This window comes from Triturus cristatus, chromosome 6 (genome assembly GCF_964204655.1).
Source record: "Triturus cristatus chromosome 6, aTriCri1.1, whole genome shotgun sequence".
In the NCBI taxonomy this organism is placed as follows: domain Eukaryota; kingdom Metazoa; phylum Chordata; class Amphibia; order Caudata; family Salamandridae; genus Triturus; species Triturus cristatus.
Window position 1 is genome coordinate 158,295,071 of NC_140589.1, and position 26,180 is coordinate 158,321,250.

The window sequence follows — 26,180 nt, forward strand, 5'->3', positions numbered from 1 at the left end:
AATTTACTGCTAAAAGGCCATGCCGTCCCTGACTCATGGAAGGGTGCCGAGGTGGTTACAATTTATAAGAAGGGGGCGAGAGAGGACCCTGCCAACTACAGGCCAATAAGCCTAATCGATGTCATCCAAAAGGTGGTTGGCAGGGTTCTCAACTCGAGAATATGGACCTGGCTTGAAGAGGGTACTGTTCTCACACATCTACAAGCAGGGTTCAGGAAGAAAGTGGGTACTATGGACCAAGTGTTTAGATTTGTAGCTACATATTGGAAGACCGTCCTTATTGGCGGGGGATCTTTATACTTGGCCTTTATTGACCTTAAAACCGCTTTCGACCTTGTTCCCCGGGTCAAATTGTGGCAAGTCCTCCAGGAAATGGGGCCTCCTCAATATCTCTTGGAACTTATCAAAAGACTACATGACGGTACTTATGCTAGAATTAGATGGGGGAGTGAAGGCCAGTTGACTGACCGTATTCCTGTGCAGAGGGGGGTCCGCCAGGGATGTGTGATGGCTCCGACACTGTTCTCCCTCTTTATTAATGGGGTGGCAGACCATTTGAGGGAGGACCCTGCGGATGCCCCTGCCCTGGCGGGGGAAAAAACACCTACCCTCCTCTTTGCAGATGATACACTCCTCATGTCTAAAACTCCCATGGGTCTTCAGAAACTGCTTGATAGGTTCAGTGCCTTTTGCGACACTCGTGGTCTCACCATCAACACTACCAAGACCAAATTGATGGTACTAACCAGAAATAAAAAACATAAGAAAATCACTGTCGCTTTAAATGGCACTCCATTAGAGGAAGTGGATGCCTTTGACTATTTGGGGGTTAGGATTAATTCTAAAATGAAATGGGATTCCCATATTGTCAAAATGTCTCTAAATTTTAAGAGAGTGACAGGAGCAATCCTTAGAGACCATCGTCTATCCTCTACTAAGCCCATTAGCCCTGCTCTATTAGTATACGAGGGCAAAGCACTATCCGCTGCAACTTATGGATCCGAACTGTGGGGATCGGAAAAGGTTCCTGATCTAGTTTCTGTAGAACATAAATTTATGAGAGAATTAGTGGGTCTTCCAGCCTCCACCCCTATCAAGCCGTTACTTTATGAGTTGGGTCGTCGTTCCATCAAAGACATTGTTGGTCTCCGCCCCATATTATTCTGGGCCCGGCTCAGGAGGACTCCAGAACTGAGCAACTATGCAGCAGTCCTTGACGAACTTATTGCTTTAAACGGATCCTGGGTAATCCCATGGTTGAACAATTTGAGGGACATGGTATTTAAGCTAGGGTTAAAAGAAGAATGGCTCCTGCAGCAGCCCCCGCAAAAAGATACCATCAAAAAATTGTACTGGTCAAGTATTGAAATAATGGCTTTGTCAAATCCAAAGCTGGGACCCTTAACTGATGCATTTTTGACCTGCAAGCCAGTACCGAAGTTGGAACCGGTCTTAGATTTCATTTCTTCACCTAGGGATAGATCTTTGTTCCTCAAAATGAGGTTTGGTACGCTACCCCTAAATGTTTTTACTAATAATTAGAAAAATTTGAATTCCCATTCTACAGCTTGCCCGGGATGTTCTAATCCAACTGAGTCATTAGGGCATTTCCTGTTTGCCTGTAAGGCATATAGGGTACCCAGAAAACGCTGGTTAAGCCCAATCTGTAGCCATCTGGGTACCAGGCAGTCATCAGTGGCCCTTCGTATCCTAATTACGGATACTACTTCTATGTTGGTAATTTGTGGGGTAGCCAAATACCTTGGGAAAGCATGGCATCTACGATCTAAGCTGGTTGAAGCAAGCATTACTTAGACTGCCAAACCATTCATTGAAACAACTTCTTACTATTGGATAGGTCCCTTTGCATATATAGTTCTAACTTTTTGTTTCTTAATTTTCCTTTTTATATGCTATGCACTGCTAAGATTTTTTAAATGCATATATGTTTTTATTATTGTTTGTGATTATATTTATGCTGTTTGTTCTACTTTTATGATACTTTGTTATCGAATAAAGTATATAAATCGAAATCGAATCGAAATCGCTACTTGGTATTTCTTCTGGATTAATCCCTGAACAGGCTCTGCTGCCCTACTACACTGAGATTAAATCAAGCATCCCATAATTTGCTATACTGAGTTTAAATCAAGCATTCCTAATTAATTGTTTTTTTGTTTCACTGTAGCTGCCTTTTAGGCAATGTGCCACTACCTCCAGCCCCCTCATTTTCAAAGTTCAACACCTGCAACTGACTCGGCGAGGCTCATTTTGCCCCTATGCAAAGGCTGCCTTCCCCACTGACTAATCAGAGAAACGTGAGGTACTTACTGTTACCTTCGAAGGCATTGGCCAGTGCTGGCTTCTGGAGAAACGTGCTCTAAACATGTTTCAGTGACACGTGCAACTGAATATCCGCTTCTACTGAAGCATGAAGTATCGGGTTCAGCCAATAGTGCGGAACTGTTGAAAGCAAACATGATACCCATTATCAATTTCAGTGACGCGTATTTTTTACAACTGAAATGTAAGGTTATATAATTCTCAGCACGTAGATGGCAATGCTGCATTACTCCAAGAGCCTGCGCAATAGAGTTAAACTGTCAATCACAGGCTGCGCGCGCGGGTGTCAATCACTAGCCACGCCCCTTACCAACGGCCGCAGCTACCCAAACATGGCTTTACTGACCGCTGCAGGGGTGCAGGAGGTAATGAAGTACCAGGTAAACAGCTCACGGCGTGAAGGAAGTGATAAATTGTCTCTGTATGTCCCTTCCGTGGCCCTGAGGTAATATCTACAGGGTGCGGGGACACGCAACGCCACTGCGGTATGTTGAGCATGTATTTTAATATAGTGCAAAGTATGCTTCAACCTCGCACCCTTTTCAGTAGAGAGTGCACGCACTTTGTAAATAGTTTTAACGAACATTCGCGAAACTACACGTGAAAGAGATCTAGAGTACGGGTTGTAGCAGTGTTTCCGAGGATGATATAAACTGCAAGCACAGTACAATGGGACACATTACATCTTCCGTTAAGAGCCCGGTCAAGTAGAGTTACCACGTGACCTTACTTCACATTGTCTCTGCCTTTATTGACGGGACTATGCTTAAAGTTCCAGTTGCAAAAATGAAAATTATCTGAACTCGCTGGATAGTAAAAAAATGATGAGGCTTATTTACAAGCCCCTTGCGCAGCCGGTGCGTCACTTTTTCCCATATTAAAAGTGACTTGCCGGTGTCGCAATGGGCTTGTAAATACCGCCCGCTGTTTTCCTAACACCCAGTTACCGGCTCCATTTTGTAATAATTGCGGTTGGACAGTGTGGCCCTAATTCAAGCAGGGCTTCTGTGGCGTAACGTAAAATGAAGGCCCCCTCCCCTGCAGAATGCGAAGAGGAGCCCCTGAGTCTCCCATATCCTACAGATATTCATTGGCCTCAGGCGGAATTCCCCCCTTCCGCCTCCAAGGTGTTTGGGAGGGGTCTGCTCTGAAGGGGCATACTTCACGCCCCAGCAGGCCTACACTTCCATTGGAAATCCAGGACTGAGCAATGAAGGTGCTTCAAACTAGGGTGGTGACAGCTTTGCCAAGGCCACACATGCCAACATTATACAACTGGAAAGTCAAGCAGTAGATTTTTGAAAGAACATCGAGGGAATGTATTAAAAACAAGCATTTGCAAGGCTATCGGTCTCGCATTTGTGAGAGTTTTAGCTATTGTCATTGTAAATGGCAATGCCTTTTATTTATCTGTTTTGATAATTAACATAAATAAAAGGCACTATCATCTACAGCTCAAACTCTTGTAAATGCGAGACCTATTTAATTTAGAAGAAGTGGCCAACATTGTCCCAGACTGATTGGAAAGGGAAACCGTGCATGGCGTGCTGAATGTTGCAGGAAAGTATGTGGTGCCTGCAGGAGGAGAAACTCATTAAAGAAAATAGTGCTTACAGACTAAATATGACATACCGTGAAGTAAAAGGGCCAGTCCTCATGGAAGGTGCCCGAGCGGAAAGGGCAAATTGACATATTCCCCCTGTGTCACAGACTCGTCATCACAACCTCTCATCCATACATTCATTCATTGGTGGGGCCCATAACACCAACACGCACTCATCTCACTCGAATCTGTACACAGGAGAAAAAGCGCTGGACATGTGGGTACCTTATTACCTATCAGGATTACATTTCTTTACATTATATACATTATATATATATATTATATACATCTGCACCTATGGAATCCTGACCTTAACATCAAGGCACTCCACCACTTGGTCGACGGACCAATTAATTGGACTGGTTGATGGTGATTTAGAACCAGCTAAAACACAATTAAAGCCTCGGAAACACTTGATTAATCATCAGTACCTATTTAAAGAATTACAAACTCATTTCTTATTAATCCAAATTTTGCTTATTTAATATTAATTAGCTCTGCATTAGCATTTAGGCGCTACAGATTATAACATAATTTGTTTATTTCAAGAAGGAAATCAAATCTTTAGACCATAAGCATAGATTTCGAGTTGCATTATATTGACCAAATATCAAACGTCGGTGACCCTCCGATCACACAGATGTAATGGTCAAAGTCTCTGCTACAATCTCCCAAAACTGTTCAACCCACAGCAATGATCCAATCATCAGATGGAATAACTTCCCGAGAAATCAAAGAAACCCAAGGTAAACCATGGAAATCTTCATCAGCTCCACGTAGACCCAACGCCACGGAAGATCAGCCCAGTGAACCACCCCCCTAGGGCGGACGAGGGTCTTTATACCCTTTTCCCGCTTACTTCAGATCAATATGCAACAATTTTAGGGGTAGAAACTGTTCGGATTGGTCAGTCCAATTCAATTTGCAATTTCTTACATTTTTCACATGTCCCACGGTTTTCCATGAGACTTGGCATAGCACAGCATAAAATGTGTCCTGTATCCTTCGGTTCACAGGTGAAAGTTCAGAAGTAAATACAAGCCATTGTCCCCTTGGTAGTTCACACCGTTCATCACTTGGCAACCCTCCATGCTTCTATCCTTGACAAGGGACACGCCAGTACAGGAGCTGAGGTCACTTGGAGATCTACAGAGCCATCCGATTCTGCGCAGTAGTCATCGCGCTCACATGACGGCGGCACCACAGGAGCTCCATCTTAAGTACTGCGGCATAGCAGGCCCCAATGCCAACTTAAGCAAAAACAGACATAACAGTAATTAGAATATAGAAATGAGGATTCTAATGTTTAATCCCACACTAATCCCAATGTATATTAGTATTTTCTTAGTTTATAGCAACATTTAAAGCAATAATACTCACCATTCTGCATAGCTGAAAGCACAAACCATCACAAAAGCAACATGAATCATGCAATTCTCTATTTTACCACAATCTAAAGTCAGTTTGCGTACCACAGTTAATTAATTTAGTTGTTCTGCCGTGCAATTAGCATTTTAGTCCCACATGTATCTTATTTATTTATTTATTTATTTATTTTTGAGATTTATACAGCGCGTACAATTGCCCGTAGGCGTCTCTTGTGTTTATTAAGGTGTAAGGGTTGGTTGGTTGTCTCACTTCAAACTAATTAGTACAAGTTAATACTTAGAATGATTACGTAATTAATTTCATGCAAATAGAGGAGGTATACAACATTTTGTTTTACCTGCTCCATCAATCCCCCCTTTGGTGATTTTTAACATCACCACTAATCACAAAAAAAAAATTCAAACTTTTCTATGGAAATGGTTACTCAGTTCCCTTGCATTTGTTAGGTTACATCATAGTGTTTCTCATATCATTCGTTCTTGTTTTCTTGTACATATTTTCTTTCAATTCTTCTAATTCTTTATCTTCTACCTCTCTTTCTCTTATTTTCTTCTCTTAATTTCTCTTTTTATCTTATTTTTTAATTTTCTTATTTTTATACACACACATCCTAGTCTCAATAATAACACTAATATACTCACAAAGGTCACAGGTATCAGTTTTTTACCCACAAAAGAACTACCTAATTTTGTTAATAAACTCTTAATAGTAGAAAAACTTTTACCAAGTTTCTCCCACACACTTTCAACCTCCAGTGGAACAATTTCTTCATGCAAATCAGTTATATTCATAATGTATTTCTTTAAGTTTTGACTTTCGTCAGGAATGTAAGTACAACAATGTTGCACTTTCAGCATTCCACAGACTCCTCCCTCTTTGGCCAATATAATGTCAAGGGCAAGTCGATTTTGCATAATCATAGGTCTCATAGCAACCATTTCGGTATTTAACATCAGGAACCCTCCAGCAGTGCTGGTTGATAAACGATCCACAACTGTTGACAATTTTCTAATTTTATGGCATTCAGAGATATTCCAACTGCTGGTATCAGCGCTCCAAAAATATCCCTTATTATTTCTGATCAACTTTCCCTCTTTCTACGTGTTGCTTACCTATTTCATGCAAACCATCCTTCCCCCTTTCCACATGAAATAATTTTGGGAAGACCAGGCCTAGGTAGCAGGTTCCATACCAGTGGTCCGGTAACCTATAATAAGCTCTGTTCCCACAGCTGTAATATATTCCAGGGAATACCGTATCATTTCCTCCTTTAAATCCCCATCCTCCCATGATTTTATATAAGTCATGGCATTCACTTGCACCTACAAAGTAATTATCATAGACAGTATTATCTCTACTGACGCACAACTTCCCTTTCTGGGGCCAATCTAAAGCCATTGCTGGATTTGTTTCTCCCTTCAAATGATTTTCATTTCAAACATCCCAAACTGTGGTTTCCATTTTTTCCCCAGACACTTTCCTTTGCATCTTAACTCTCCTCTCCTCAACCATGTTCAAGAAGGCTTTCTCTTCTTTTCTCAAACTACAAGTAAGATTATTCTTAAACACTTCTTCTAAAGTTAATTCCCTTGTTTGCAAGAAAAATGCACCTAAGATTCTACCAGGAATCACCTTGTTTAGTTCAGGAACTACAGGTATTTGTGAGAAAACATTATCCACATCAGTATATTAGTATTCTAATTTCCCAGTTCTATAAAACAAACTAGCTAAAACACTACAAGTTATCCCATATGTCAAAGGAAGATGATGATGAGTGACACCGGATACAGATGCAGGCAACTGCATGCAAACGTAGCAGTCTCTAACCTCCATGGTTTTCACATACTCGTACAGTAACTTTGAAAAAACATTATTAGAAAAATCACTTATGGACTTATCTTTATGAAGTTCTGTTCTAGCTACCAGTTTCGTAACATGACTGTCATCAAGCTTTCCCTTGTTAGTCCTATTCTTGGTGTGGTTCTCTATATCTTCAAATGTTATTCTAAATGAAATTATTATTGCCAATATGATCCAGACAAGCATTAGTAATCCTGTACAACAAAATCACATTTTACACCATTTTCGGAGAAACCCACATGTAGGTTTTCTACCTTCTCTGTTTGCCATTTCGGTAATGATCAGTGTCTTTTGACTTAGCCTCTTTTCATCAACAATTTTCCTTCGTCTAAACCTACGGCTCTGACTGCCTACTTGGTTCTTTTCTGGTCCTGTGTCTCGTCCGGAGTTTTAATTCCTTGCGATTCTCTTTGTCATTTCAATCCATGCATGAATCGTCTTTGTCTTTATGTTCACAATCTGTATTCAGAACTTCCTGATCATCCGTTTCTTCTCTGATATCAGACAAGATAACTTTCAGGATTTCAGAATCTTCGTCTTCTTCAACCACTCCCTGCACAGTCACTCCTAGACTTTCTTGGCTATCCGCTTCCTCTTGTATATCAGGAAGTGCCACATATGTCCATTCCGGTGACTTGTACTTCTGGTTCGGGTTCTTTATCCTCTTTGCTCCTTGCAAGCGTTTCTGGTCAGTGTCTTCTGATTTTTTCTGACTAGACACTTCATTCACTTGTTCAGCATTAGAAGATTTTATTCTCGTTAATCGGTATCTCAATCTTTTGAGTTTGTTGGGCCAAATTTCTTCTTTTGACGGCCTCTTTAATTTCGTTCCTTTCCCTTCTCGCTCCGTTTTCCAAGATCTTTTCCTTAAAGTTCTTCCTCCTTTATCTTCTTCTTCACTCTCTTCAGATTCTGTATCGGTCTGGCTTTTACTGTCTTTGGATTGTCTTCTCAATACTTCAGTTTCACTATCTACATTTATTCCTCCTCGTGTTTCTTCCGCGCAATCTTCCTGCTGACTAACTGCCCCTTCTTCTACCTGGGTGTGTGTTTTCCCTACACCTCCTTTGGGGTCTTCCGCAATGATCTTACCCTCACTCTCTGTATCTAATTCCTCACCTTCTATTTCTATGATTTCGGGCGGAATTTCTCTTATGCTTTTACTCAGGACTTCTTTACCAAAGATTTCTTGTTCAGTTTCTCCAGTATTCTCATTTATTCTTTCTTGTATTTCCACTTGTTCTGTCTCTGATTCAGAGCCGGTATCAGAAATTTCAATGCGTCTCCTTAGCGGTATATTCTCCTGCCCCACAACTTGGCTCAAATCCGCTTCTCTTGCTCTTGGGGTTTGTTTTGTTCTTGTTTCTTCTGATTCTGATTCAGAGCTGGTATCTGACACTTCCAGATGCTCTTCTTCAGATCAATTTTCAGGACCAGGGACTCGAAGAGTGTGACTGGCATGAATCCAAATCTTTACCTTTGCACACTTCACAGCAGTCGTTGTGGTCAGAATCACTTGACGTGGTTTCCCCCAGCCTGGAACCAAACAATATCTCCTTCTGTGTACTTTGATGTGTACCCAATCTCCAGGACTCCTCAAGTCATGAGCTGGCTTCTTTTCGAGTGTGGTCGTATCTGGTCCAACCTGATGAAACAGAATGTACCATATCAGGCAATCCCTTGCAATAATCCAAGACAAAGTCATCAGATATAGGCAGTAGTTTGTTGACAGGAATGAAAACATGTCTCATTGCTCTTCACATGATAATATCATGGGGGCTCAGACCAGTGCTCCTATCAGGAATTGACCTAATAGTCATAAGCGCAAGAGGCAAGACATCTGGCCATTTTAGACCTGTGGCCAAACACATTTTTCCCAATCTGTTCTTTATGGTGCTGTTTACCTGCTCAACCACTCCAGAAGCTTCGGGTCGGTAAGCACAATGCAGTTTTTGTTGTACATTCAATGCTTCACAAATCAATTTTATAATTTCGTTTTGGAAATGCGTTCCTCTATCTGATTCAATCGTTACTGGGAAATCAAACCTAGGAATGAACTCTCTCAGTAGGAGTTTTGCTACAGTAACTCCATCATTCCTCCTGGTCGGGTAAGCCTCCACCCACCGTAAACAGACAAACAATCACCAGTACATATCTTAGCCTGTTACATGGGGGCATTTCAATGAAATCAAGCTGCATTCGCGTGAAAGGACCTCCCTCCCGTCCTATAGTTCCCAAGCTCACCACTGTTTTTCTTCCTGGATTATATTGCTGGCATATAAACATCTCTGACAAAGACTCTCAGCTATAAGCCGAAACTTTGCATTTTACAAAGCCTGTTTGAAGAGTCTGATCATGGCATCCCTACCTATGTGAGCCTGCCCATGGTACATCCGTGCCATGGTAGAGATCATGCTATCAGGCATCACTGGTCTTCCATCGCGATAAACCCAAACTCTACTTATTGTGGTGCACACCCTGATTTTATCCACTGTTTCTTTTCCTCTTCTCCTGCCTCTTCCTCTAACTGCCTCACCTCATCCCATGTATTCACAGTGTTAGTAAAAAGCAAGGGACATTACTCCATTTCCCTCTCCCGATTACGATTGAAAGAGTTCTGATTTCGCGCACAATATTGCGCTATGTCATTGGCAAATTCATTTCCTGCTGACACATAGTCAGTTCCTTTGGTATGCGCTGCGCATTTTATAACTGCAATTTGTTTAGGCAGCTGTATTGCCTCAAGTCATTTTCCAACCATCTCTGCATTTCTGATTGGAGTTTCACTCGATGTCAAGAAACCTCTTTGGGACCAAATCTGCCCAAAATCATGCACCACTCCAAACCCATACTGACTGTCGGTAACCACAGTGACTCGCAGATTCTTTCCCAACTTGCATGCTCTAATCAGTGCAAACAACTCAACTTGAGCAGATCGTACTCCTCTTAAACAGGATGCTTCCAACACAGCCGCTACAGTACATACAGCATATGCAGCACTCAAAATTCCTTCTCCAGTTCGCAGACATGACCTATCCTCAAACATCACATAGTCACTCTTTTTGTGGGGCACATCTTTTATGTCCGGACGCCGTTTGGTGCAAAAATCAAGCACTTCCAAACAGCCGTGGTCAACATCATCCGTCACCTCCGCATTCACGGCATCAGGTAGTAAGGTCGATGGGTTCACATTAGTGCATCTCACAAGACTCACATTTGTAGCACCCAAAATGACCTTTTCATATTTGGTTAGACGACTATGCATCATAAATTGCATTTTGCTCCTTGTGTTAAATGGTAGCGGCAGTTTCAGTTGATAATCTTTCAAGTATTTGCCCGGCGGTAATCGCCTCTCATACCACTCGATAATTTACCAATAAAAGAGGCAGGCGCCGGAGACTGGAAGGCAGGAAACAAAGTTTTATTCCGTCGGAGCAGAACACATCAGATCAGACAGCAAGGTATCGTCACGAGGTGCTCTAACTGCATCTCTGAGACCTGGTCTCTTATACACTGGTTTATTGCTTTATTATACATAGTACATTCTTGAGATTCCCTTGATGTGCGGGGAAATATCCCCTGAAGCCCCGGCTCAGATCCGCTCCTACACATGGTTACAGTAGAGGTTCCCACCCTACCCGCAGTGGGAGATGGCAATCGCGCAGCAGGGAATTCCGCTAATTCCCGGGGGTGTGTGCAACCGGCCGGGTCTCAGGGGGTAGGGGCTTTGATCTACTGTAATCCCTTTGATGTGGGGTGTTTCCCTTACAGTAGGGGCAATAAACTGCATCCGCAGGGCTAGGTGATGGCCTGGGACTAGTTCAGACAATGGGGCGCAGAGGAAGGGGGGTTATCAAAGGAGAGGCATGACCATGTATGGGTTGTCGGTTGGAAGTGGTTCCGTAGCAGGGTCGCGCAGAAGGAGAGGGTTTATGGCCTGTATGAGAGAGCGGGGGTGGCCAGCGCGCGGGGGATGCTTGCAGCGCCAAGGGAAAGCGCTGGCGGTCGAGAGTGAGCGGGGAGAGAGTGGGGTGCCTAAAATGGCGGCCGTGCATTCGCTGTGCGTGGCGCTGGGGAGAGGCAAGATGGCGCAGATAATGTTCAGTTTGCACGCTAAATTTCCACAGTCCTCCCATTTAACATGTCTCGCCAGCTTGCCTAGTTTGGATCTATCCCCATAATACCCCGTACCTCCACCTCGTTCAGAGCTTTCATCCGCTCAGTTTCAAAGTCCAAAGTCTTAGGGCAGATGCAGTTCATAAAAAGCGAACATAAAGGTGGCAGACACTGAATCCCCAAGCAACATCCACATAGTATCACAATCGGTATCAGGATAAATGAAAACAGCCTCCATCCCCAACCTTTAATAGTGTCCCAAAACCAACTCCCCAGTGACCATTCTTCTTGTTCTTGATGAACCTCTGCGGACAGTCTGTGGAGATGTTCAATTGCTTTGTAGACTGAGGGTGAGTTATCCGGTACGTAGGTACAACAGCTGGACCCAATGATGCGGCATGCTCCTCCACGATCTGCCAGAACCACGTCTAGAACAAGGCGGTTCTGGAGAGCCACCAGGCGGACGGCCTGAAGCTCAGCGGTGTTGTTGGCGAGGGCGCCAGCTGTAATGTTCATTGCCGTTTCGACTGCCTGGGTTAAGTGGCGGATGGCACGGCTGTTTGCCATTGGACCCCAGAGTGGAACAAGGCCTTTGACTGCGTCCATGAACTGTGCTCCGGTGGAGTCGGCCTGCACAATGTCTTTGGCCCGTTTCTGTCGGTGATGGTTTGCTGGAGCCACATACGTCGGAGGAAGGACAAAGGCGATGTAGCAGGTGCCTCCCCAACCTTTCGGAAGCCAGGTGTAGGCCTTAGTACCACAGACGAAGTACATATTCGGGGAGGCAACAAAGGAGGGTGGGTCAACTGAGTCCAATGTTCGGGTGATGAGGCAGGAGCTGTGGCCCACCAGCTGTGCCCCCAGGCCTTCGAGGCATACAGACCCAGTGATGTTGATGACGGACAGGGCCACTGTTAGGGTGGCGGCCGTCCATTTCCGGAGGTAAGAGAAGGTGGGTCTGGCTGGATTGTTGAACACTTGCATTTCAACTCGTTCTCTGGCAGGGATGTCCATGTGAAAGGAAGTGTTCGATCTCAGAGGGCAGAAGAGGGCGGAAGTTCTACCAGTTTTGTTCAGCCAGAACCCATGGTAGAAGTGTGACATGGTTCTGCCGGAAGTGGCATTGTCCTTGTAGCTCTCCTGCAGGAGGATCAGCCAGGCGAGGCAGGAACCATGGACAGAAAAAGGTGAAGGGATGAAAGGGATTGAGTGCCCAGTGGCATGTGGTAGCAATCCACAGATCCAGCAGTTAGTGGCGTTGGTGGCAAGATTGTGTTGGTGGAGTAACTGCACAAAAGAGTTATTCCAGAACTCCTTACGCCTTTCTCGGAGTTGGGGTGAAAGTGAGATCAGATGGTGTTCTTTCGTGGTGGTAGGTTGAACGGTAGTCAGCAATGTCTTATGAGCGGGTGTGCTCTCCTCCATGATCCAGAAGGTAACCACGAGGAGAAGGCAAAAGAGAAGGGAAATGAAAAGTGCTATTGTCTTAAAGCTGTGCATTCGGCCAGTCTTTGGGTTGTTGAAGTGGATCTTCGGACGTCCGGTTGCTTCCATCATCTTCATGTCGGGCGCTTCCATCACCTTCAAGAGACTCGGTAGCGGGCAGAACCACAGACTTTGTTTTAGTTTCTCTCCTGGTGGCCTTTTAGGTGACTAGGCTACCGTTCTGAGATTTCCACTTAGCCTGTGGTCTGCTTAGCCGAAGTTCTCTCCTTTCGTCGCAAGTTATACCCTTCTTTGGATGGCACAGTGGGATCGGGATATTCAATCAACTCAAGGGTCTCTGTATCCGGGCAGCGGCTCAGGGATGGTCGGTCCTTGTCCAGTAGTTCCTCTTGGGCGGTGATGTTGTCCGTGGTTGTCAGGGTCGGTGATACCTTCTTGCAGTGGTGTGCATGCAGCCAATTGCGTTTCCCCTCCACTCGAAGAGCTGTTCGGGTGGTGATCAGGACTTGCAGGGGGCCCGTCCACCGGGGCTCCAGACTCTTGGTGCGCTGGAAGTTACGCACTAAGACGAAGTCACCGGGTTGGATGTCGTGTCCCGGGCCCCTGGAAACATCGGGAATGGCGTGCAGCACCTGCTGGTGGATAACAGACAACGTCTTAGTTAGGTTATACAAATAGTCAGACATGAGGACGTCCGGGACGTCGTGGATGGATGATGGTTTTGGTGCAGTCCAAAGGTTCATGGGCCGCCCAAAGACGACCTCGTAGGGGGTTAAGTGGTGTTTGGTGGGGGTGGAACGCATTGATAGCAATGCTAGTGGGAGGGCGTCTGGCCATCTTAGTCCTGTGGTGGCGACTATTTTTGCTATCTTAAGCTTCAATGTGGCATTGTGTCGCTCAACCAGGCCTGCAGATTGGGGATGGAAGACCGCATGGAACTTCTGTTTTACACCCAACCCTTTTAAGATGAGTTGGATAACTTCGGCTACGAAGTGGGGGCCATTGTCGCTCCACAAAATTCGACAAAGGCCGTATCGGGGGAAGAACTCCTTCAGTAGTACTTTTGCGGTAGTCATAGCGGTGTTATCATGGGTCGGGTAGGCTTCCACCCACTTGCTGAAGGCACATACAACGACAAGCACATACTTTAAACCTTGGCACCTTTCTAGCTGGACGTAGTCCATTTGTAGGACTTCAAAGGGGTGATTGGGGACCCCAAACCCTCCCCGGGGTACAGCAGTTCCTTTCCCAGGGTTGTGTTGGAGGCATACTAGGCATTGTTGGACCAGACGTTTGGCTGAGTCTGGTATTCTGTCGTTGTGCCAGACTTTGGAGATGAGTTCGATCATGGGGGCAGACCCTATGTGTGCGGGGGAGTGTGCCATGGTCAGCATGGGGATCAAGTATGAGTCGGGTAGCAACCATTTGTTCGAGTCTTTAGTTCGCCAACAACCGTCATCGTCCTTCAACCCTACCCGGGCCCATTCAGTTAATTCGTGTGGTGTGCTGGCTAGTTGGATATCCCTAATCGTTTCCCTAGCATCCTTCCATTTCTCAGTTTGTGACCTGGTCACGTACATGCGGGTCGTGGACCTATTCTCGGCTGTGGTTCGGGCAGTAATGTCAGCTAGTGCATTTCCCTGTCCTATAATGTCTGTCACCTTCTTGTGTGCCTGGCATTTGATCACAGCTAACCGTGTGGGGAGGAGGACTGCTTCGGTCAGGGCAGAGACTAGGTCTCCATGCAGGATGGGTGTGCCATGAGAAGTCAAGAATCCCCTCTCTTTCCATAAGAGCCCGAAGTGGTGAACTACCCCAAAGGCATACTGACTGTCTGTGTAAATGTTTGCGGTTGTCCCTGCTGCCAGGATGCAGGCTCGTGTGAGGGCAATTAGTTCAGCCGCCTGTGCGGATCGCTGTGTGATGCGGGCTGTCTCAACAACTGTTCGGGCTGTGGTGACTGCATAGGCAGCTGAGGTGGTGCCATCAGGGAGCTTGATGCATGAGCCATCCACCCACAGTTCTCCGTCAGGGTCCGGGAAGGCAGTATCCCGGAGGTCAACCCTACTCTTGGTTTGCTCGTCGGTGAGGGTCACGCAGTCATGTATAGGGGATGCATTGGGGTCAGCGTCAGGGAGAGGTAGTAGAGTAGCTGGATTCAGAGTGGTGCATCGTTTCAATGTGATATGGGGTGCAAGCAGAGTCAGTTCATACCCAGTCAGTCGTGCGCTAGTCAGGTGTTGAGTCTTGGTTTGGTTCAGGAGGGTATCAACAGCATGGGGTACCAATACTGTGAGGGGGTTCGAGAGCACGATCCCCTCACTTTGTCGGATAGAGACAGCAGCGGCGGCTACTGCTCGAAGGCAGGCGGGCAAGGCTCTGGCTACGGGGTCGAGAGTGGCAGAGAAGTAGGCACAAGGGCGTTGCTTAGGGCCTATGGACTGGGTTAGGACAGACAACGCACATCCCTCCCTTTCGTGGGTGTAGAGGGAGAAAGGTTTAGTGTAGTCTGGGGTTCCTAGGACTGGGGCCGAGCAGAGGGCGTCTCGTAATTCTTTGAAGGAGGATTGGCATTCGGGTGTCCAGGGGAGGGGGAAGGGGACATCCTTAGCCAGCAGGGAAAGCAGAGGCTTTATGGTGAGACTGAAGTTTGGCAACCACTGTCGACAAAAGGAAGTGAGGCCCACTAGGGATCGTACTTGCTTCTGAGTTTTGGGAACAGGGGTTTCTAGGATGGTTTGAATTCGGTCAGGGGTAAGTTTCCTCCCGTCTTTGGATAGTAGGTGGCCTAGATAAGTTACCTGGGGCTGGCAGAATTGCAATTTCTTTCTGGAGACCTTGTGACCGTTCTCCGCAAGGAAGCGGAGGAGGTGAATGGTGGCTGTGACGGCAAGAGGAGTGGTGTCGGCCGCCAAAAGAATGTCATCGACGTACTGTATCAATACCACTCCATCGGGTAGTTGGACTGCATCCAGTTGCCTCTTGAGGGCTTGGCTGTAAATACTGGGACTCTCAGTGTAGCCTTGGGGTGCCCTGCAGAATCTGTACGAACGGGCTTTTAAAGTGAAGCCGAACAGGTAGCGGCTGTCTGGGTGGATGGGGATGGAAAAGAATGCGTTCTTGAGGTCAATAACAGTAAAGATGGTGGCGGTGGATGGAATCAGGGTGAGGATGGTGGTGATGTCTGAGACTACGGGGTACTGGGGTATGACTACTTTGTTAACCTCTCGCAAGTCAACAATGAAACGGTAGGCTTTCTCATCCCCCTCGCCTTGCTTCTTTACAATGGGTAGGATAGGGCTGTTGCAAACATTACTCACTACTTCTTCTACCACTCCTGCCTCGACCAGGGACTCGATGATTTCCACCAATGCCTTCTCGCCTTCGGGAGATATCCGATACTGTGGAAGCTTTGGGAGCACTGCGTTCGGTCGGACGGTTATGTGTACCGGGTCGATCACCATGTGCCCTACATCTGAGTCGGTTTTAGCCCATAGATGTGAAGGTAATGTGTCGAGTAGGGACATATCAGCATCGGTTATAGAGAGCATACGCCGAGTGTGACAGGGTCTGGACAGATCTGGGTTATCGTGTAGGATGACTCGAACTCCGTCTGGGGAGCATCTGATAGTGGCTCGAAAATGTTTTAGCAAATCAAGTCCCATAATAGCATCGGGGGTGTTGGAGGAGAGCAGAAAGGTCGTGTCAGTGGTGTTATCTTCTAAGTCAAAGGAGATTGGTGCTGATAAGGGGTTAGTGGAGGGCGTTCCGTCAAAGCCTATTGAGGTTACGTGTGAGCCAGACAAGGGTGCCCTAGGAATCAGTCGTTTAGATAACGCACTACGTGTCGCCCCAGTATCTACCAGGAATGGAGATTTTGTGCCCAAGACCTTAGCGGTGACGTAAGGACCTTGCTGGTCAACACGGAGTTCGACTGGATCCCTCCCTTGCCCCTGGCGGTCCTATGCGAAGTCATGAGTGCTCTCATAGTCGGACTGTTGACACTGGTTTTGGCGGGGGCGATCAAAGGTGTTTGGTCTGCCTGGCCTATCGTTGATGGTGTTGTTCGTGTGCCCTCGTCCCTGTCCTCTATTTCTGGGGTCATATGCTGTGTCTCTGGGGTCCCTATTCTTGTTTATTTCCAGAAGGACCGGGCACTGGGATTTCCAGTGTCCGAACCCTCTACAGAACGCACATTGATTTCCATCTAGGTCTCTCCGTCCGTTGTAGGGTGTAGGTGTATGGTCTCTAGGGGGTAGCTTTCTGGGGGCGGTTGGTTGGTAATTCTCTTTTGGGGGTTCCCTTCCTATGGTCACCCCTTGCAACTGTGCTATCATCACCCTCTCCTTTAATTCCTTTTTCTTCTTCTCTGACGCCCTATCGTTCTCGTTCTTCTGATTTTCGTAGTATTGGGCCATCTGGAGAATTGCTGCGGGTTTGGAGGCTGCCCAACTACTCTCGCTGGTCTGTAGCTTCTGGGAGACTTCTTGAGACAGACCCTTTACATAATTCTGGACAAAGAGATGGTGTCCGGTTGCGGTGGTCATGTCTTGGCCACTGTAATCGGAAAACACAGTCTCGAATCGGGAGAAGTATTCAGACACATCCTCCTGGGGTTTCTGGCGGCAAGCCGTCACTATCGACCAGTCTACCTTTCTTTCTGGGATTAGAGTCTTCAGCTTTTGTACAATCTTGTCTGGGAGCTCTAAGATGGCTTTCGGGGGTTTCTGTCCAGGTTCTCGCTGCTTGTCTATGGTATCGAGTTGTACCCAGGTATATCCGAACGGCTCGGCGTGGTCAACTTTCCGGATTTGTTTACACACATCAGCCCAAAGAACAAGTCGATATCTGCCAACGTCATTATCGTTGAGCCTAAGGCTGTACCCAATTCAGTGTAGAAGGCGGTCGGGTTCTTTCTCAAGTCGGGTAGAGTCTTTCTAAAGGTCAAAATATCTTGCCGGTCCCACGGCTGGTAGACCCAGTTATATACAACCCTTCCCTTCGCATCTTGGTGGTTGATGTCGTCGTGTGTTCCCTGACCCCGTGGGGGGACCCAGTAGGGGGCAGCTTCTTTAATGGGCATCATGGCATCGGTCCTTCCTCCCTGGGGCTTAGTTGCTATGGGGGTTTCTGTTTTGGTGGTCTGTCCATGTTCTTTGAGGTGTCGGTAGACCTCGAGTGTACGAGTGAAGAGGTTCGTTACATCGCCCTCTCCTTCTTCCCCAATGTCTACCTTCCTATATAGGGCCGCTAAGCCTTCGGGACCTTTATCGTGGTATCTGTCCTCATATGCATTCAGGGCGTGATAACAGAGCCGTACGACGAAGTGTCGTCTGCGGCTGTCGGCATACGAGCTATACACGTCTGTTATATACTCCTCACTTTCTTTTCGCTCCACCAGCGTCCCTACTATTCTATCGATTCCTGATCTTTCATCCTTAGTTAATCGATTCATTCTGGTGGACTCTTTCTTTCCTATCTCATGGTCGTCTAGCGTTGTAGTCGACGTTGGGTTCGGCACAAGAGGTTCAGCCGGCGCGGAGGCCGTGAGGGCCGAGGCCCTTGTACTACTTTCGCTCGTGTTCGGGGGTTGTGGGTGTTGTACTATTGATTGGGAGGGTGCATACGGAGGGGGCATGTAAATGATCGGGGGACCTAACAGTAATTCGTCATTCGTTCGCTGCTTGGAGGACAACTCAGGGTAGAGCAAAGAAGGGGTCCTAACAGCGTACTGGCCTGAGGTTTCGGGCTCCTGTCTTAGTTTAGTTTCCCTTCTCTCTTTTATGTCTTCTTCTAACTTTTTAGCGGCAAGGTGAGCTGCCTTTCGTAATTCCTTTTCTGCTTTTACTTCTTCCCTCTTTTTCCGTTGCGTTGCTTCTTTGCGCCACATGCCGATACTGTCAAGCATAGTAGGCGTCGTCTTATTGCTACGCAGAGCTATTTCTAGCGCTTCTATCTTATGGTCGTCGAAGGATCCCATCAGTGGCCACTGACTTTCGGGGTCCTTCTTGGTATATTTATGCCACAGCTTGCTATAAGCTACGGCGACTAGTCCATATTTAGTGAACATGTCCTTATTAGGGGTGCCTTCCAGTGGAGCCGGATGGTTCACCTCTAATAAGCGGTCCGGGCAGAACCAACTACCAATCAGTGGGGAGAAGATAGGCATGACGGGTTTCAACGGGGACAAAAGTCAGCACTACCTATCTTTTCACTGCTTGCAAAGACTAGACAGAATATCTCTATTCTTCGTTATTTGTAAGCAGAGAATACCTCCAAAGAACCAATATCGAACAACTAGTGTTCGGACAATCAATCAATCAATCAATGGGGAGATAAAGATAGGCACGACGGGTTTCAACGGGGACAAAAGTCTGCGTTACCTACCCTTCACTATTTGCAAAGACTAGACAGAATATTCCTATTCTACGTTATTTGCAAACAGAGAATATCTCAAAAGCACTATTCTTCAAAACAATCAATGTTCGGACAATCAATCAATGGGGAGATAAAGATAGGCACGACGGGTTTCAACGGGGACAAAAGTCTGCGTTACCTACCCTTCACCATCTGCAAAGGGAGAGAGAGAGAGTATTTCTACTCCTCCCCGTTTGTAGACAGCGAATATCTCAAAGAGAACAATCAATGAGCACAATCCATGAGCAATACTAGTATTCAAACAATCAATCAATTATTTCGCACTTTTGTCGTATTTCACGACCTTACCCGGACCGCGTGGACAGTTTCTCGTCTTCCGCCTCCAGCGCCCGATCGTCCTCTATTCTCCGTATTTGCCGCGGCACTCCTGATGGTTCCCAGTCAGGACCGTAGATCACTCGAGAGAGGTCTGCTCGGAACCAGTGAAGTTCGGATGATCGGCTGCCAGACGAGGGTCTATTGGGCAGGAGCTCTCCCGATCGTTGCAGTCGTTCACTCTGTCGTCGGGACCTCTCCTACTGGATCCACGTGTCGCTGATGGGCCCCACGTTTGGGACGCCAATTGTTAAATGGTAGCGGCAGTTTCAGTTGATAATCTTTCAAGTATTTGCCCGGCGGTAATCGCCTCTCATACCACTCGATAATTTACCAATAAAAGAGGCAGGCGCCGGAGACTGGAAGGCAGGAAACAAAGTTTTATTCCGTCGGAGCAGAACACATCAGATCAGACAGCAAGGTATCGTCACGAGGTGCTCTAACTGCATCTCTGAGACCTGGTCTCTTATACACTGGTTTATTGCTTTATTATACATAGTACATTCTTGAGATTCCCTTGATGTGCGGGGAAATATCCCCTGAAGCCCCGGCTCAGATCCGCTCCTACACATGGTTACAGTAGAGGTTCCCACCCTACCCGCAGTGGGAGATGGCTATCGCGCAGCAGGGAATTCCGCTAATTCCCGGGGGTGTGTGCAACCGGCCGGGTCTCAGGGGGTAGGGGCTTTGATCTACTGTAATCCCTTTGATGTGGGGTGTTTCCCTTACAGTAGGGGCAATAAACTGCATCCGCAGGGCTAGGTGATGGCCTGGGACTAGTTCAGACAATGGGGCGCAGAGGAAGGGGGGTTATCAAAGGAGAGGCATGACCATGTATGGGTTGTCGGTTGGAAGTGGTTCCGTAGCAGGGTCGCGCAGAAGGAGAGGGTTTATGGCCTGTATGAGAGAGCGGGGGTGGCCAGCGCGCGGGGGATGCTTGCAGCGCCAAGGGAAAGCGCTGGCGGTCGAGAGTGAGCGGGGAGAGAGTGGGGTGCCTAAAATGGCGGCCGTGCATTCGCTGTGCGTGGCGCTGGGGAGAGGCAAGATGGCGCAGATAATGTTCAGTTTGCACGCTAAATTTCCACACTTGTCAAAAGGATTGCCACATCATGAGGCACAAACACTCTCACAGGATATCCCATCACAATTACTTCACTCTGTTCCAAACATTTACACGTGGCTACCACAGCTTTCAAACAACCAGGCAAAGCTACAGCTACGGGATCTAACTCAGCCGAAAAATAGGAAATCTGTCGGCTCAATCTTCCATGCCTTTGTACCAACACAGAAAGTGCACATCCATCTCTCTCACTGCAATAGAGCTCAAATTCTTTTTCGTAATCAGGCATTCCAAGAGCTGGTGCTTCACATAAGCTGTCTCTCAATTGTCTAAAAGCCTTCATCTCTTCTTTATTCAGTTCGAGGGGATCTTTCACATCACTTTTTGTTAATCGTACCAATGGTTTTGCAATCAGCGAAAAGTTGCTGATCCACTGGCGACAATATCCTACCATCCCAAGAAACATTCTGACTTCTCTTTGTGTCATTGGTGCTCTCATTCCTTTTATTATCCTAATTCTGTCAACAGTCACCTTTCTCAGACCCTTTTCAATCTTATTACCTAAATATTGTACTTCTGTTTGACAAAACTGTAATTTCGATGGGGATACTTTGAGTCCTCCATCATGCCTCTCGTGTCTTCGATGCCACCAATAGGTCATCGATATACTGCACGAGCACTGAACTTTCAGGCAATTTTAAATCTTCTAGGGATTGCTTTAGAAAGATAATGAAGGACTTTCTGTATACCCTTGAGGGATACGGCACCATGCCAAAATACGCTCGCCGAATCGGAACGCAAAAATTTGTTGGCTGTCAGGGTGCAATTGGATAGAAAAGAAAGCATAACACAAGTCAAGACTGTGTACCATTTTGTATCGTGGGGAATCTGATATAGGATTACCGAAGGGTTCGGTACAATAGGACAGCATGGAACAACGATTTTATTTACTTTTCTCAAATCCTGTACTATCCTAAAAGTCCCATTCGGTTTTTTCAAACCCATTATCGGAGAATTACATAGACTACTCATTATTTCTCTCAATTCCTTGTTCAAACATTTTGTCAATGACAGGCGTTACTCCGGCAATTATCTCTGGTGTCAGTTTATACTGAGGAATATTCGGGTAATTTACTCCTTCTTTTACAATTATTTTCACAGGATCTACTCTTTTCATTAATCCAATATCCTCTCCTGTGAAATCCCATACTTCGGATTTTACGGTTTTCTTCAACTCTTGATGTAATCTTTCCAGATCAAATACAACAAATGCCTCCGTGATTTCAGGTTCTAAGTTTGCCATGGTCATTCTATACAGTACGTCTTCGTCGGGAGTTTCAAAAGCAATGCCATCAGGGGTACAGAATATAGTGCAATTCATCTTGCACAACAAATCTCTCCCCAACAGATTTACGGGGCTAGTGTCACACACGACAAATCAATGCATGTCAGTGAATTTCCCTATTTTAACCTTAACGGGATCTGTTTGTTTGAGACTCCAACTACTCGGATTGTTTCACCAGAGAGAGGAAGATTTTTAACATCAGCTGATCTAACAGTTGGACGAGTAGCACCAGTATCTACTAGGAAAGTGATGTTCTCTATATTCACCTTTCCATCCACAAAAGGTCCTGTCTGGTCTACCTCTAGAATTGCGCCAAGTACGCACTCCTCTTCCTCTCCTAGGCACCGTCAATAACTCTCTTCTGACTCACTCTCATCGCGTTGCAGCCAATACTGCGAAACAGCACCAGCGCGCGGTAGCTTTGTTACCTGTTCCTCGGTGTAGAATCCTGTCTCATTACTGTATCTCTGAGGATTTACGTGTTGTGGAAAAGGTGGCTTTGGCACCTGACACTGTTTGGTAACAACCTACTGCTGTCGCGGCAGTTGGCAACTCACCTCATTCTGCACCTGTAGATTCAATGATGCATTATCACCATTAGCCCTCGGTGGCAATTTACACTCGGATTTCCAATGTCCTTATTTTCCGCAGTTATGACATGGCCACTTCTTTTTAGCTTCTTCTATGCTGACCTGTCCTTTTCCCTTTCCAATATTAGGCTTTGGTTTAACTTGGCCCATGCCATTAGCTTGTTCGATCAACTGGGCTTCTTGTCGTTCAGCTACTTTAACCTGTGTCCACATTGCTTTTTCTTTCAGTTTACGCTGTTTGGCTTCAATTTCATCACTAAAATATTTTGCATGTTGTAACACCTCATCTATCTTTTTATTCTGCCAATCTACTGTATGTTGTTTGATCATTTCACTAACCTCAGGTTTTAAACCATAAACAAATCTATACACAAAATAACTCCTTTTCACTTAATTTTTCATCTCCACTATTGCTAAAAGGCTAATAATAACCTCTCATATTATGCATGTACAGATTATTTAGCCTATTGAAGAGTTCTGTCAATTTTTACCCAGTCAGTTTCCTTCGGAGGTACTTTGTATTTCAAAAAGGTAATTACTTGATCATATTTTTTCATTACCTCCGGATCTGGGGCTCCCGTCTTAGGATCCCTAGGATACTCTTGCGTTGGCCAATTTTACATTCTGCCTGTAAATCTGCAGATACAATTGTATCGAAAAGACCGTTCAGATCTTTCCACAATACCTTTGAAAGTTTGACAAACCTTTCTACCTGTCGTTATCATTTAACTGGTTTCTCTCTTAACCTTGGGAAATCATTGGTAAAGGACAACATATCCTGTCTAGTCCAAGGGACATGCACATACCCTCCTCCTGGGATTTCACTCATGGGACATTCGGTTACCACTGGCTCCTTTTCTCTCACCGGGAATGCTGAGAAAGCCTTATCTGTAGTTTCCTCTCTCTTTCGAAACTATCTACTTTTCCACCGATCCACATCTCCCCATTTCCTCAGCAAGGCAATCAGTTCTTTAATTTGGGTCAACCTTCCTGCCGTATTCAAGTTTTCAATATCGTTTTCAGAAAAATCTACTCTATATGGTTTTTGTAATGACCTTATTTTCTCAAAATCAATTCCCATTTCACTCGCTGTCTCTTCTAATTTTTCATGCAAAGTTCTCGCTCTCCAAGTTATACTTCTTAACCAAAAATTTAATTCCTCAGATGTGGGTCCCACAGGGGTTGTCTCAATTCTTATTTTATCCGTTATTCTCTATGGGGTTTCAGTCGCAGATTCTGTGGTCATAAGTGTCTTACTTGCTGGACTTTGATTTACAGTTACATTTTTAAGAGTACTTAAACCTGATGTTCCTGCCATATTTTTCCATTCATTCCTCCGGAACCGCTTCTTTCTGTCTCTTTTTGCCTACTACAAATATAAGGAACTGTTAAACAATGCTCACTATCTTTCTGTTTATCAAAGACAGGCATCACCGGTCCTATAGTCACAGGTACGGTCACTGCTTCCATATTCTTAGTTAACTCTTTAATTTTCTCAGTTAATTCCAGGGTAGTTCTAGCTAATTCAACTGAATTTTCATTTCCCGTTCTAACGGGTTGTGACATTAATTTTTTTTTAAATGGATTCATTTTTCCTAAATTAGGTGGCGTTTGCTCAAATTCTTTATTCATCATAGCTTCTTTTACCGGCGCACTCGGCGTCAGTAACGTAGAATTCGGTTGATATGGGGGCGGATTTTTATAAAACATGTCCTCCAGCATCTTCGGATTCACTCACTCCATATCTATAACCTTCTGACCCTGTGGTATTTCTTTTTTCTGTACATTTCCTACCACTCGTCTCTTCAGTATTTCTCAGAGGAAACATACCCTCAGTCATATTCGCATTCCGCCATCTTCTCATTCTGTCATTTTTTTGCAAATCTGTTTTTATTGCTTTTTTTTGAAGGTATAACAAAGAAAGCATACGTGGTTCAGCAGGATACATTACACATGGAAGTATATAAACATATGCGGGTCGCCGATCCGTGTCTGGCCTAGCCAGCCAGACATCCCCACAGTTAAGAAATGTACCAGTCGCAACCTGCCCGGGGGTTGGATGCCTGTGTCTCATCAGTTCCAGTGGTGTGTCTTAAAAGGGGGCAGCAGCCACCATACATCAGCCACTTAGCCATACAAGCCAGTGTGAGCCATCCAAGCAACTTAGACATGGAGGACCAATGAATCGCAAACTGATCAAACGGAAAAAAACTCAGAACAGTGGCAGCCTGAACAGTTGTACACGGAAAGTTCCCCCCCCCCTTTCTCGCCCGCGACCCCCTCCCCCCCCCCAAGCCCGCCCCCCCCAGCCCTGAGAATGCAGTTGTCTCGGGTCAGAAGCATCAGGGACTATGCTATCCCATCTACGGGGCAGCTGATCGCACGCCGTCACTCGCGCAGGCATTTCCATCCATCCCCTCCTGGTCTGTGCGCCCCTCCCCTTCTAAACGCCGGAGCTCAGCAAGTAATTGCTCCCAGCGGTCCGCCATAGGTTCCCTCCGCAGCCCCAGAGTCTCCTCCCTACGGATGGCTGTCCCCTCCGCCCTAGCCCACGCCTGGAATGAGGAGGTCCATGCCCACGTGTGTGGCGAGTCGTGTGCCTTCCATCTCTTGGTAATGAGGCGCTTTGCAACTACGAGCCCCAGGTCCATGAATCGGGACGTTACCTTGTCTTTGGGTGGTCTCTTGAAGAGGTGCAAAATGTGCTCGGGCCAGTCAAATGGGATGTTGCGGCCCACGCTCCCCTGCAGTAGCCTATTGACCTCCCTCCAATAGGCGCTCAACCCAGGACAGCTCCACAGCATGTGTAAGAACCCCGCCCCCAGCTCTCCGCACCTCGGGCAGGATGCGTCATCACGGCGAAAGTACTTATTGATCAACTCGGGGGTGAGGTAGGCCCTGTGCACTATGAACAGCTGGATTTGGCGGAACCGCATGTTTCTGGGGACACGCACTGGGCCTTTAAGCACCCTCTCCCACTCCTTATCGGCGAATGGCCGCCCCAGGTCCCGCTCCCACTTGACGCGGAGTGGGCCCAGATCAATCGCCGCGTGCTCCCGCATCGAAGCCGCGAACCAGCGGACCAGGTGCCCGCCCCTCCCCATGACGTGCAGGTATTGCACGGTCAGGTGCTGGTGGGGCTCCGTAGTCAAGTTCCCCCATTTAGCGGTCAACCTCGCCAGGAGCGAGCGGTGTGTAAGAAACCCACCGGGCGGGAGCCCATCCTCCGACACCAAAGTCTCATATGGTATTAGCTCCCCGTCCCTATATAGGTCCCCCAGCGTGTGCACGTCGGCCTCCCACCAGCCCGCCAATGCAGAGGCCGCAAGCACCCCCCCGCCTCCGGGGGAGCCCTCCAGGGGGATGGCCGGTGCGTATGGAACGACCGCGCGAGTGAGGTACAGTGCCCTCCGGAAGCACCTGTGTGCCACAGCTAAGAGGAGCGGCAGCGGCCCCCCAACCGCGGCCAGGAGGTGAAAGAGACCGGTCACACGTTCCAGCGAGTAGGGTGCCTCCGCCGCTGCTGTGTCGTCCCTGCCTCGATCAGCCAACCATCATGCTACCCATTGCAGCTGGGCGGCCAGGTAGTAGTGCTCAAAGCAAGGAGCCGCCAGACCACCCCTGTCCGTCGGCAAATATAGTTTTGCGAGCGCAAGCCTGTGTCTCCCGGTTCCC

At 46.6% G+C, this 26,180-nt stretch overlaps 1 protein-coding gene across 1 annotated transcript in view; it reads left to right on the top strand.

Moving 5' to 3' along the window:
- Positions 1-2,636: 2,636 nt before the first annotated feature.
- C6H8orf74 (chromosome 6 C8orf74 homolog) overlaps positions 2,637-26,180 on the top strand; it is a 758,068-nt gene continuing 734,524 nt past the window's right edge. The window contains exon 1 of the mRNA XM_085609527.1: positions 2,637-2,723. Within this exon, the coding sequence (XP_085465653.1) occupies positions 2,676-2,723 (48 nt within the window). The 5' untranslated portion in view covers positions 2,637-2,675. The remainder of the gene's footprint in view (positions 2,724-26,180) is intronic.